Source organism: Salvelinus namaycush, chromosome 15 (genome assembly GCF_016432855.1).
Source record: "Salvelinus namaycush isolate Seneca chromosome 15, SaNama_1.0, whole genome shotgun sequence".
Classification (NCBI taxonomy): domain Eukaryota; kingdom Metazoa; phylum Chordata; class Actinopteri; order Salmoniformes; family Salmonidae; genus Salvelinus; species Salvelinus namaycush.
Genome location: NC_052321.1, coordinates 3,999,848 through 4,013,737, shown reverse-complemented (window position 1 = coordinate 4,013,737; position 13,890 = coordinate 3,999,848). Strand labels below are relative to the sequence as shown.

The window sequence follows — 13,890 nt, the reverse complement described above, 5'->3', positions numbered from 1 at the left end:
TTACCTATCAACTCAACGCGGCTTTTACCCTTTCTTCCCACCCTCTACCTTCAACTCACTGCTCTCTCTCTCTTCCACCCTCTACCTTCAACTCACTGCTATCTCTCTCTTCCACCCTCTACATTCAACTCACTGCTCTCTCTCCCTCCCTCTCTCTCTCTCTTCCACCCTCTACATTCAACTCACTGCTCTCTCTCCCTCCCTCTCTCTCTCTCTTCCACCCTCTACATTCAACTCACTGCTCTCTCTCCCTCCCTCTCTCTCTCTCTTCCACCCTCTACATTCAACTCACTGCTTCTCTCCTCCCTCCTCTCTCTCTCTCTTCCACCCTCTACCTTCAACTCACTGCTCTCTCTCCCTCCCTCTCTCTCTCTCTTCCACCCTCTACCTTCAACTCACTGCTCTCTCTCTCTTCCACCCTCTACCTTCAACTCACTGCTCTCTCTCTCTCTCTCTCCCTCTACCTTCAACTCATACACACTGCTCTTCCACTGCTCTCCCTCTCTCTCTCTCTCTCTCTCTCTCTCTCTCTCTCTCTCTCTCTCTCCTCACTCCCTCCCTCCTCTCTCTCCTCCCACTCTCTCTCCCTCCCCCTCTCTCTCTTCCACCCTCTACCTTCAACTCATACACACTGCTCTTCCACTGCTCTCCCTCTCTCTCTCTCTCTCTCTCTCTCTCTCTCCCTCCCTCCCTCTCTCTCCCTCCCACTCTCTCTCCCTCCCCCTCTCTCTCTTCCACCCTCTACCTTCAACTCATACACACTGCTCTTCCACTGCTCTCTCCCTCACCACTTTCCCTCCTCCACCCTCCACCCACACCTCCTACACACTCTGCCACTTCTCCCCTCTCTCTCTCTCTCTCTATTTCTCTCTCTCTCTCCCACCCCCTTTCTCGCCCACTCTTTCTCTCTCTATTTCTCTTTCTTTCTCTCTCTCCCACCCCACTTCTTCTCCCTCTCTCTATGCATTTCACATTGCAGCTGGACAATCCCCCTGTGATATGCAAACGCTAGCCACAGGTATGGATGGGTCACACACCCTTTAACCCTCTCATTGTGGAATGTCTCCTGCGCTCCACTCAGCTCCACTCCTAACCTGATCATTGCAAATGTCATCACAGCAACCAATCATTGACTTGATAACCAAGGGGTGGGCCGTTTGCTGTCCAATTGGGACTTCAGTTACTCAGGTTTCACTGTGAACCTTCAATCAACATATTTTTTTACTCAAATGATATTCCTATGGGAACACTGACATTATGTTCCAATTACCATGGTAACTGTATCAAATCCCATTACATGGAGTGCCCACAGAGATAGCATCTGCCCTCTCCTTGAGTGTCTAATGTAGTATTGTATTTGTAGTGTATGTGTAATAACAGTGTATTTGACAGTATGTGTCAGAGATATGTGATTTGAACACAGCTCTGTATACTATCTACAGCAGGTCTCTTCAACCCTGTTCCTGGAGCTAGACTCCTGTAGGTTTTCACTCCAACCCTGTTCCTGGAGCTAGACTCCTGTAGGTTTTCACTCCAACCCTGTTCCTGGAGCTAGACTCCTGTAGGTTTTCACTTCCAACCCTGTTCCTGGAGCTAGACTCCTGTAGGTTTTCACTCCAACCCTGTTCCTGGAGCTAGACTCCTGTAGGTTTTCACTCCAACCCTGTTCCTGGAGCTAGACTCCTGTAGGTTTTCACTCCAACCTTGTTCCTGGAGCTAGACTCCTGTAGGTTTTCACTCCAACCCTGTTCCTGGAGCTAGACTTCTGTAGGTTTTCACTCCAACCCTGTTCCTGGAGCTAGACTCCTGTAGGTTTTCACTCCAACCCTGTTCCTGGAGCTAGACTCCTGTAGGTTTTCACTCCAACCCTGTTCCTGGAGCTAGACTCCTGTAGGTTTTCACTCCAACCCTGTTCCTAGAGCTAGACTCCTGTAGGTTTTCACTCCAACCCTGTTCCTGGAGCTAGACTCCTGTAGGTTTTCACTCCAACCCTGTTCCTGGAGCTAGACTCCTGCAGGTTTTCACTCCAACCCTGTTCCTGGAGCTAGACTCCTGTAGGTTTTCACTCCAACCCTGTTCCTGGAGCTAGACTCCTGTAGGTTTTCACTCCAACCCTGTTCCTGGAGCTAGACTCCTGTAGGTTTTCACTCCAACCCTGTTCCTGGAGCTAGACTCCTGTAGGTTTTCACTCCAACCCTGTTCCTGGAGCTAGACTCCTGTAGGTTTTCACTCCAACCCTGTTCCTGGAGCTAGACTCCTGTAGGTTTACTGTAGGTTTTCACTCCAACCCTGTTCCTGGAGCTAGACTCCTGCAGGTTTTCACTCCAACCCTGTTCCTGGAGCTAGACTCCTGCAGGTTTTCACTCCAACACTGTTACTGGAGCTAGACTCCTGCAGGTTTACAGCAGGTCTCTTCAACCATGTTCCTGGAGCTAGAGTCCTGTAGGTTTACACTCCAACCCTTATAATGTAGCGCACCTGCTTCTAATAATAAACTGTCTGATAAGCTGAATCAGGTTAATTACAACTGGGGTTGGAGTGAACACCTAGTGGAGGGTAGTTCCCCAGGAACAGGGTTGGAGTGGAAACCTAGTGGAGGGTAGTTCCCCAGGAACAGGGTTGGAGTGGAAACCTAGTGGAGGGTAGTTCCCCAGGAACAGGGTTGGAGTTAAAACCTAGTGGAGGGTAGTTCTCCAGGAACAGGGTTGGAGTTAAAACCTAGTGGAGGGTAGTTCTCCAGGAACAGGGTTGGAGTGAAAACCTAGTGGAGGGTAGTTCTCCAGGAACAGGGTTGGAGTGGAAACCTAGTGGAGGGTAGTTCTCCAGGAACAGGGTTGGAGTGGAAACCTAGTGGAGGGTAGTTCTCCAGGAACAGGGTTGGAGTGGAAACCTAGTGGAGGGTAGTTCTCCAGGAACAGGGTTGGAGTTAAAACCTAGTGGAGGGTAGTTCTCCAGGAACAGGGTTGGAGTTAAAACCTAGTGGAGGGTAGTTCTCCAGGAACAGGGTTGGAGTTAAAACCTAGTGGAGGGTAGTTCCCCAGGAACAGGGTTGTAGTTAAAACCTAGTGGAGGGTAGTTCTCCAGGAACAGGGTTGGAGTGGAAACCTAGTGGAGGGTAGTTCTCCAGGAACAGGGTTGGAGTGGAAACCTAGGGGAGGGTAGTTCTCCAGGAACAGGGTTGGAGTGGAAACCTAGTGGAGGGTAGTTGTCCAGGAACAGGGTTGGAGTGGAAACCTAGGGGAGGGTAGTTCTCCAGGAACAGGGTTGGAGTGAAAACCTAGTGGAGGGTAGTTCTCCAGGAACAGGGTTGGAGTGGAAACCTAGTGGAGGGTAGTTCTCCAGGAACAGGGTTGGAGTTAAAACCTAGTGGAGGGTAGTTCTCCAGGAACAGGGTTGGAGTGGAAACCTAGTGGAGGGTAGTTCTCCAGGAACAGGGTTGGAGTGGAAACCTAGTGGAGGGTAGTTCTCCAGGAACAGGGTTGGAGTTAAAACCTAGTGGAGGGTAGTTCTCCAGGAACAGGGTTGGAGTTAAAACCTAGTGGAGGGTAGTTCTCCAGGAACAGGGTTGGAGTGGAAACCTAGTGGAGGGTAGTTCTCCAGGAACAGGGTTGGAGTTAAAACTTAGTGGAGGGTAGTTCTCCAGGAACAGGGTTGGAGTGGAAACCTAGTGGAGGGTAGTTCCCCAGGAACAGGGTTGGAGTGGAAACCTAGTGGAGGGTAGTTCTCCAGGAACAGGGTTGGAGTGGAAACCTAGGGGAGGGTAGTTCTCCAGGAACAGGGTTGGAGTTAAAACCTAGTGGAGGGTAGTTCTCCAGGAATAGGGTTGGGGTGGAAACCTTGTGGAGGGTAGTTCTCCAGGAACAGGGTTGGAGTGAAAACCTAGTGGAGGGTAGTTCTCCAGGAACAGGGTTGGAGTGGAAACCTAGGGGAGGGTAGTTCTCCAGGAACAGGGTTGGAGTGAAAACCTAGTGGAGGGTAGTTCTCCAGGAACAGGGTTGGAGTGGAAACCTAGTGGAGGGTAGTTCCCCAGGAACAGGGTTGGAGTGGAAACCTAGTGGAGGGTAGTTCTCCAGGAACAGGGTTGGAGTGGAAACCTAGGGGAGGGTAGTTCTCCAGGAACAGGGTTGGAGTTAAAACCTAGTGGAGGGTAGTTCTCCAGGAACAGGGTTGGAGTTAAAACCTAGTGGAGGGTAGTTCTCCAGGAACAGGGTTGGAGTTAAAACCTAGTGGAGGGTAGTTCTCCAGGAACAGGGTTGGAGTGGAAACCTAGTGGAGGGTAGTTCTCCAGGAACAGGGTTGGAGTGGAAACCTAGTGGAGGGTAGTTCTCCAGGAACAGGGTTGGAGTGGAAACCTAGTGGAGGGTAGTTCTCCAGGAACAGGGTTGGAGTGGAAACCTAGTGGAGGGTAGTTCTCCAGGAACAGGGTTGGAGTTAAAACCTAGGGGAGGGTAGTTCTCCAGGAACAGGGTTGGAGTGGAAACCTAGTGGAGGGTAGTTCCCCAGGAACAGGGTTGGAGTGGAAACCTAGTGGAGGGTAGTTCTCCAGGAACAGGGTTGGAGTGGAAACCTAGGGGAGGGTAGTTCTCCAGGAACAGGGTTGGAGTGGAAACCTAGTGGAGGGTAGTTCTCCAGGAACCAAATCATCATCAAGCTTTGATTATTTGAATCAGCTGTGTAGTGCTGGGGCAAAAATCAAAACGTGTACCCAGAGGGGGCCCAGGTCTGAGTTTGGGAAGCCCCGCTCTAGAGGATCAGTCAGGATAGAAGTCATATATTCTGGTAACACTCAAGTGTTAAATGTTTGTCTTCATGTTGGTCATTGATGATACGTCATACTACTGTTGCCTGGTCCCAGATCTCTTTTTGCTGTTTGGCCAACTGTTGTCGTGCCAGATTTGGGACCAAAGGACTATAACTACAAAACAGAATCAAGGAGTTAGCCAGTTAACTTGTTTGAATATTCTGAAATGTTTTCGTTTTTTTAGAAAGATAACCTTGAAATGGTCATGGCCTAATTGACTTCAACAACCATTATATCTACTGTGTGTGATCAGCCTTCTTAATGAACCAGAAAATAAACAGTTATTTCTGGATGCTTATCAAAGTTAGCTGGCTAGTTCATTGATTCTACTTTGTAGTATACCCCTCTGGCTACATCATAGTCACCAGTAACATAGAGTCACTTACCTCAGACTAGACCACCACCTAGCTAGCCTCTTGTCCTCTGTTACATGTTTTCACTATGATCACACTGACGATACCTTATGATGGAAGAACCTGTGTGCGTGTGTGTGTGTGTGCGTGTGTGTGTGTGTGTGTGCGTGTGTGTGTGTGTGTGTGTGTGTGCGTGTGCGTGTGCGTGTGTGTACATTCTACAGTTGCCTGGTTCACTTTTGACCCCGCGTCGGCCCACCCTGACATCATCCTCTCCAACGACAACCTGACGGTGACGTGCAACAGCTACGACGACAGGGTGGTCATGGGTAACTCCGGCTTCTCCCGCGGTGTGCACTACTGGGAGATCACGGTGGATCGCTATGACAACCACCCGGACCCTGCGTTCGGGGTTGCTCGGGTTGACGTGCTGAAGGACGTGATGCTGGGGAAAGACGATAGGGCCTGGGCCATGTATGTGGACAACAACCGCTCCTGGTTTATGCACAACAACTCACACACCAACAGGTAGGTCACCTGGTACACCTGATGTATCCACACCAACAGGTATGTCACCTGGTACACACGTAACTCACACACCAACAGGTAGGTCACCTGGTACACACAACAACTCACACACTAACAGGTATGTCCTCTCACATCACCTGGTACACACAACAACTCACACACTAACAGGTATGTCCTCTCACATCACCTGGTACACACAACAACTCACACACCAACAGGTATGTCACCTGGTACACACAACAACTCACACACTAACAGGTATGTCACCTGGTACACACAACAACTCACACACTAACAGGTATGTCCTCTCACATCACCTGGTACACACAACAACTCACACACCAACAGGTATGTCACCTGGTACACACAACAACTCACACACTAACAGGTATGTCACCTGGTACACACAACAACTCACACACTAACAGGTATGTCCTCTCACATCACCTGGTACACACAACAACTCACACACCAACAGGTATGTCACCTGGTACACACAACAACTCACACACTAACAGGTACATCACCTGGTACACACACAACTCACACACCAACAGGTATGTCACCTGGTACACACGTAACTCACACACCAACAGGTACATCACCTGGTACACACAACAACTCACACACCAACAGGTATGTCACCTGGTACACACAACAACTCACACACTAACAGGTATGTCCTCTCACATCACCTGGTACACACAACAACTCACACACCAACAGGTATGTCACCTGGTACACACAACAACTCACACACCAACAGGTATGTCACCTGGTACACACACAACTCACACACTAACAGGTATGTCCTCTCACATCACCTGGTACACACACAACTCACACACTAACAGGTATGTCCTCTCACATCACCTGGTACACACACAACTCACACACTAACAGGTATGTCCTCTCACATCACCTGGTACACACACAACTCACACACTAACAGGTATGTCCTCTCACATCACCTGGTACACACAACAACTCACACACCAACAGGTATGTCACCTGGTACACACAACAACTCACACACCAACAGGTATGTCACCTGGTACACACAACAACTCACACACTAACAGGTATGTCACCTGGTACACACAACAACAGGTATGTCCTCTCACATCACCTGGTACACACAACAACTCACACACCAACAGGTATGTCACCTGGTACACACAACAACAGGTATGTCCTCTCACATCACCTGGTACACACACAACTCACACACTAACAGGTATGTCCTCTCACATCACCTGGTACACACACAACTCACACACCAACAGGTATGTCACCTGGTACACACAACAACTCACACACTAACAGGTATGTCACCTGGTACACACAACAACTCACACACTAACAGGTATGTCCTCTCACATCACCTGGTACACACACAACTCACACACCAATAGGTATGTCCTCTCACATCACCTGGTACACACACAACTCACACACCAACAGGTATGTCCTCTCACATCACCTGGTACACACACAACTCACACACCAACAGGTATGTCCTCTCACATCACCTGGTACACACACAACTCACACACCAACAGGTATGTCCTCTCACATCACCTGGTACACACACAACTCACACACCAACAGGTATGTCACCTGGTACACACGTAACTCACACACCAACAGGTACATCACCTGGTACACACAACAACTCACACACCAACAGGTATGTCACCTGGTACACACACAACTCACACACCAACAGGTACGACCTCTCACATCACCTGGTACACACGCAACTCACACACCAACAGGTATGTCACCTGGTACACACGTAACTCACACACCAACAGGTACATCACCTGGTACACACAACAACTCACACACCAACAGGTATGTCACCTGGTACACACACAACTCACACACCAACAGGTATGTCACCTGGTACACACACAACTCACACACCAACAGGTACATCACCTGGTACACACAACAACTCACACACCAACAGGTATGTCACCTGGTACACACGTAACTCACACACCAACAGGTACATCACCTGGTACACACGCAACTCACATACTAACAGGTATGTCCTCTCACATCACCTGGTACACACACAACTCACACACTAACAGGTATGTCACCTGGTACACACAACAACTCACACACTAACAGGTATGTCCTCTCACATCACCTGGTACACACACAACTCACACACCAACAGGTATGTCACCTGGTACACACAACAACTCACACACTAACAGGTATGTCCTCTCACATCACCTGGTACACACACAACTCACACACCAACAGGTATGTCACCTGGTACACACGTAACTCACACACCAACAGGTACATCACCTGGTACACACGCAACTCACATACTAACAGGTATGTCCTCTCACATCACCTGGTACACACACAACTCACACACCAACAGGTATGTCACCTGGTACACACGTAACTCACACACCAACAGGTACATCACCTGGTACACACACAACTCACACACCAACAGGTACATCACCTGGTACACACACAACTCACACACCAACAGGTACATCACCTGGTACACACACAACTCACACACTAACAGGTATGTCCTCTCACATCACCTGGTACACACACAACTCACACACCAACAGGTATGTCACCTGGTACACACGTAACTCACACACCAACAGGTACATCACCTGGTACACACGCAACTCACACACCAACAGGTATGTCACCTGGTACACACAACAACTCACACACTAACAGGTATGTCCTCTCACATCACCTGGTACACACAACAACTCACACACCAACAGGTATGTCACCTGGTACACACACAACTCACACACCAACAGGTACGACCTCTCACATCACCTGGTACACACACAACTCACACACCAACAGGTACATCACCTGGTACACACAACAACTCACACACCAACAGGTATGTCACCTGGTACACACGTAACTCACACACCAACAGGTACATCACCTGGTACACACGCAACTCACACACTAACAGGTATGTCCTCTCACATCACCTGGTACACACACAACTCACACACCAACAGGTATGTCACCTGGTACACACAACAACTCACACACTAACAGGTATGTCCTCTCACATCACCTGGTACACACACAACTCACACACCAACAGGTATGTCACCTGGTACACACAACTCACACACTAACAGGTATGTCCTCTCACATCACCTGGTACACACACAACTCACACACCAACAGGTATGTCACCTGGTACACACACAACTCACACACCAACAGGTACATCACCTGGTACACACACAACTCACACACTAACAGGTATGTCCTCTCACATCACCTGGTACACACACAACTCACACACCAACAGGTATGTCACCTGGTACACACAACAACTCACACACTAACAGGTATGTCACCTGGTACACACAACAACTCACACACTAACAGGTATGTCCTCTCACATCACCTGGTACACACACAACTCACACACCAACAGGTATGTCCTCTCACATCACCTGGTACACACACAACTCACACACCAACAGGTATGTCCTCTCACATCACCTGGTACACACACAACTCACACACCAACAGGTATGTCCTCTCACATCACCTGGTACACACACAACTCACACACTAACAGGTATGTCACCTGGTACACACGTAACTCACACACCAACAGGTACATCACCTGGTACACACAACAACTCACACACCAACAGGTATGTCACCTGGTACACACACAACTCACACACCAACAGGTACGACCTCTCACATCACCTGGTACACACACAACTCACACACCAACAGGTACATCACCTGGTACACACAACAACTCACACACCAACAGGTATGTCACCTGGTACACACGTAACTCACACACCAACAGGTACATCACCTGGTACACACGCAACTCACACACTAACAGGTATGTCCTCTCACATCACCTGGTACACACACAACTCACACACCAACAGGTATGTCACCTGGTACACACAACAACTCACACACTAACAGGTATGTCCTCTCACATCACCTGGTACACACACAACTCACACACCAACAGGTATGTCACCTGGTACACACAACTCACACACTAACAGGTATGTCCTCTCACATCACCTGGTACACACACAACTCACACACCAACAGGTATGTCACCTGGTACACACGTAACTCACACACCAACAGGTACATCACCTGGTACACACGCAACTCACATACTAACAGGTATGTCCTCTCACATCACCTGGTACACACACAACTCACACACCAACAGGTATGTCACCTGGTACACACGTAACTCACACACCAACAGGTATGTCACCTGGTACACACGCAACTCACACACCAACAGGTACGACCTCTCACATCACCTGGTACACACACAACTCACACACCAACAGGTATGTCACCTGGTACACACAACAACTCACACACCAACAGGTACGACCTCTCACATCACCTGGTACACACGTAACTCACACACCAACAGGTATGTCACCTGGTACACACAACAACTCACACACTAACAGGTATGTCACCTGGTACACACACAACTCACACACCAACAGGTACGACCTCTCACATCACCTGGTACACACACAACTCACACACCAACAGGTACATCACCTGGTACACACAACAACTCACACACCAACAGGTATGTCACCTGGTACACACGTAACTCACACACCAACAGGTACATCACCTGGTACACACGCAACTCACACACTAACAGGTATGTCACCTGGTACACACAACAACTCACACACTAACAGGTATGTCCTCTCACATCACCTGGTACACACACAACTCACACACCAACAGGTATGTCACCTGGTACACACAACAACTCACACACTAACAGGTATGTCCTCTCACATCACCTGGTACACACACAACTCACACACCAACAGGTATGTCACCTGGTACACACAACAACTCACACACTAACAGGTATGTCCTCTCACATCACCTGGTACACACACAACTCACACACCAACAGGTATGTCACCTGGTACACACGTAACTCACACACCAACAGGTACATCACCTGGTACACACGCAACTCACATACTAACAGGTATGTCCTCTCACATCACCTGGTACACACACAACTCACACACCAACAGGTATGTCACCTGGTACACACACAACTCACACACCAACAGGTACATCACCTGGTACACACACAACTCACACACCAACAGGTACATCACCTGGTACACACGCAACTCACACACCAACAGGTATGTCACCTGGTACACACAACAACTCACACACCAACAGGTACGACCTCTCACATCACCTGGTACACACACAACTCACACACCAACAGGTATGTCACCTGGTACACACAACAACTCACACACCAACAGGTATGTCACCTGGTACACACAACAACTCACACACCAACAGGTACGACCTCTCACATCACCTGGTACACACACAACTCACACACCAACAGGTATGTCACCTGGTACACACAACAACTCACACACCAACGGGTAATAGAAATGGAGCGACAACTTAGCCACTGGGTCTCCGTGTCTCTCAATGGGAGCTATCATGTGTTTTACATGTAAATCAGTGAATCAGTGCATACTTAGCATGTGAAATATAAAATAAGATAGTAGATGCCCAAATGGGAAATGTGTTGCCAGAGGAGGCTGCTGAGGGGAGGACGGCTCATAATAATGGCCGGAACGGAGCAAACGGAACGGCATCAAACACATGGAAACCATGGAAACCATGGATTTGATACCATTCCACTGACTGGAACGAATTGCAAAAATCGCTGAAGTTGGAGTCTTATATCTCCCTCACTAACTTCAAGCATCAGCTATCAGAGCAGCTTACCGATCGCTGCAGCTGTACATAGTCCATCTGTAAATAGCCTACTCATCTACCTACCTCATCCCCATATTGTTATTATTTACTTTTTTGCTCTTTTGCACACCAGTATTTCTACTTGCACATCATCATCTGCACATCTATCACTCCAGTGTTAATTTGCTAAACTGTAATTACTTCGCTACTATTGGCCTATTTATTGCCTTACCTCCTCACGCCATTTGCACACACTGTATATAGACTTTTTCTACTGTATTATTGACTGTATGTTTGCATGTATAATTCTGTGTTGTTGTTTGTGTCGAACTGCTGTGCTTTATCTTGGCCATGTCGCAGTTGTAAATGAGAACTTGTTCTCAACTGGCCTTCCTGGTTAAATTAAGGTGAAATAAAAAGTTTATTTTTTATTTTTTTTTATTCCACTGATTCCGCTCCAGTCATTACCAGAGCCCATCCTCCCCAATTAAGGTGCCACCAACCCCCTGTGATGCGTGTGTATTGTTGCTCAGTGCATAGTGTGTGTGTTGGACCTTACCCCTGTGTTTCTGTGTCTCTTCAGGACGGACGGGGGCGTCAGTGAAGAGGCTACGGTAGGAGTGTTGTTAGACTTCACCAGAGGGATCCTCATCTTCCTCATCAACGACGAACAGCAGGGTCCTGTGGCCTTCGAAGGCATCGAGGGGCTCTACTACCCTGCTGTCAGCCTCAACCGCAACGTACAGGTAACCTAGAAATAACGTAGAAACGTTACAGTCCCAACGTAGAAACAATGTTATAGCCCCAACGTAGAAATAGCTCTATACCATTACCCGCCAGCTAGCCCCAACGTATAAACAACGTTTTACCAACCAGGTAGCCCAAAAGTAGAAACACTGTTGTTCTAATGTTGAGGTAATGTCGCCACAACATACAAATACTGTTAATACCAACCAGGTAGCACCAACGTTAAAAAAAAGACGTTACAATAACCTGGTAGCCCCGACGTGGAAACAATGTTTTACCAACCAGTGTAGCACCAGCCACTGAACAACTATATCGACAATGTACAAACAACGTTTTACCAACCAGGTAGCCCCAACGTATCAACAACGTTTTACCAACCAGGTAGCCCCAACGTATAAACAACGTTTTACCAACCAGGTAGCCCCAACGTATAAACAACGTTTTACCAACCAGGTAGCCCCAACGTATAAACAACGTTTTACCAACCAGGTAGCCCCAAAGTACAAACAACGTTTTACCAACCAGGTAGCCCCAACGTATAAACAACGTTTTACCAACCAGGTAGCCCCAACGTATAAACAACGTTTTACCAACCAGGTAGCCCCAAAGTACAAACAACGTTTTACCAACCAGGTAGCCCCAACGTACAAACAACGTTTTACCAACCAGGTAGCCCCAACGTATAAACAACGTTTTACCAACCAGGTAGCCCCAACGTAGAAACAACGTTTTACCAACCAGGTAGCCCCAACGTATCAACAACGTTTTACCAACCAGGTAGCCCCAACGTACAAACAACGTTTTACCAACCAGGTATCCCCAACGTAGAAACACCGTTACACCAACCAGATAGCCCCAACGTATAAACAACGTTACACCAACCAGGTAGCCCCAACGTAGAAACACCATTACACCAACCAGGTAGCAGAAACACCATTACACCAACCAGGTAGCCCCAACGTAGAAACACCATTACACCAACCAGGTAGCCCCAACGTAGAAACACCATTACACCAACCGGGTAGCCCCAACGTAGAAACACCATTACACCAACCAGGTAGCCCCAACGTAGAAACACCGTTACACCAACCAGGTAGCCCCAACGTAGAAACACCGTTACACCAACCAGGTAGCCCCAACGTAGAAACACCATTACACCAACCAGGTAGCCCCAACGTAGAAACACCATTACACCAACCAGGTAGCCCCAACGTAGAAACACCATTACACCAACCAGGTAGCCCCAACGTAGAAACACCATTACACCAACCAGGGAGCCCCAACGTAGAAACACCATTACACCAACCTGCATAGCATCTCCGCAACAGAGAAACGTCTGAAGAACCTACACAATAGAGTCTATGAATATGTATGAAATTATCCCTGCCTGTAGACAGACAGCTTCCTCATCTATATTCATTTGTATTGGTGACAGTAATGATGCGTTTGCTGACACCAGCAGCAGTAACGTGATAGCTGTCTAGTTGTCATCTAGCTCAACAGTTCCACCTGGTGGTCAATACTTTAAATTACATATTTTCTACAGCTAGTTCTATCTACTTGGTGAAATATATACTTTTTTTGCTGCAAGGATATGATGATGATGATGAGGAGGAGGAGGAGGATGATGATGATGAGGAGGAGGGTGATGATGGTGAT

At 48.2% G+C, this 13,890-nt stretch overlaps 1 protein-coding gene across 1 annotated transcript in view; it reads left to right on the top strand.

Moving 5' to 3' along the window:
- LOC120059732 (E3 ubiquitin-protein ligase TRIM9-like) overlaps positions 1-13,890 on the top strand; it is a 1,105,060-nt gene that overhangs the window by 1,090,799 nt on the left and 371 nt on the right. Inside the window, exons 7-8 of the mRNA XM_039008787.1 lie at positions 5,379-5,682; positions 12,068-12,230. Of these exons, the coding sequence (XP_038864715.1) occupies positions 5,379-5,682; positions 12,068-12,230 (467 nt within the window). The remainder of the gene's footprint in view (positions 1-5,378; positions 5,683-12,067; positions 12,231-13,890) is intronic.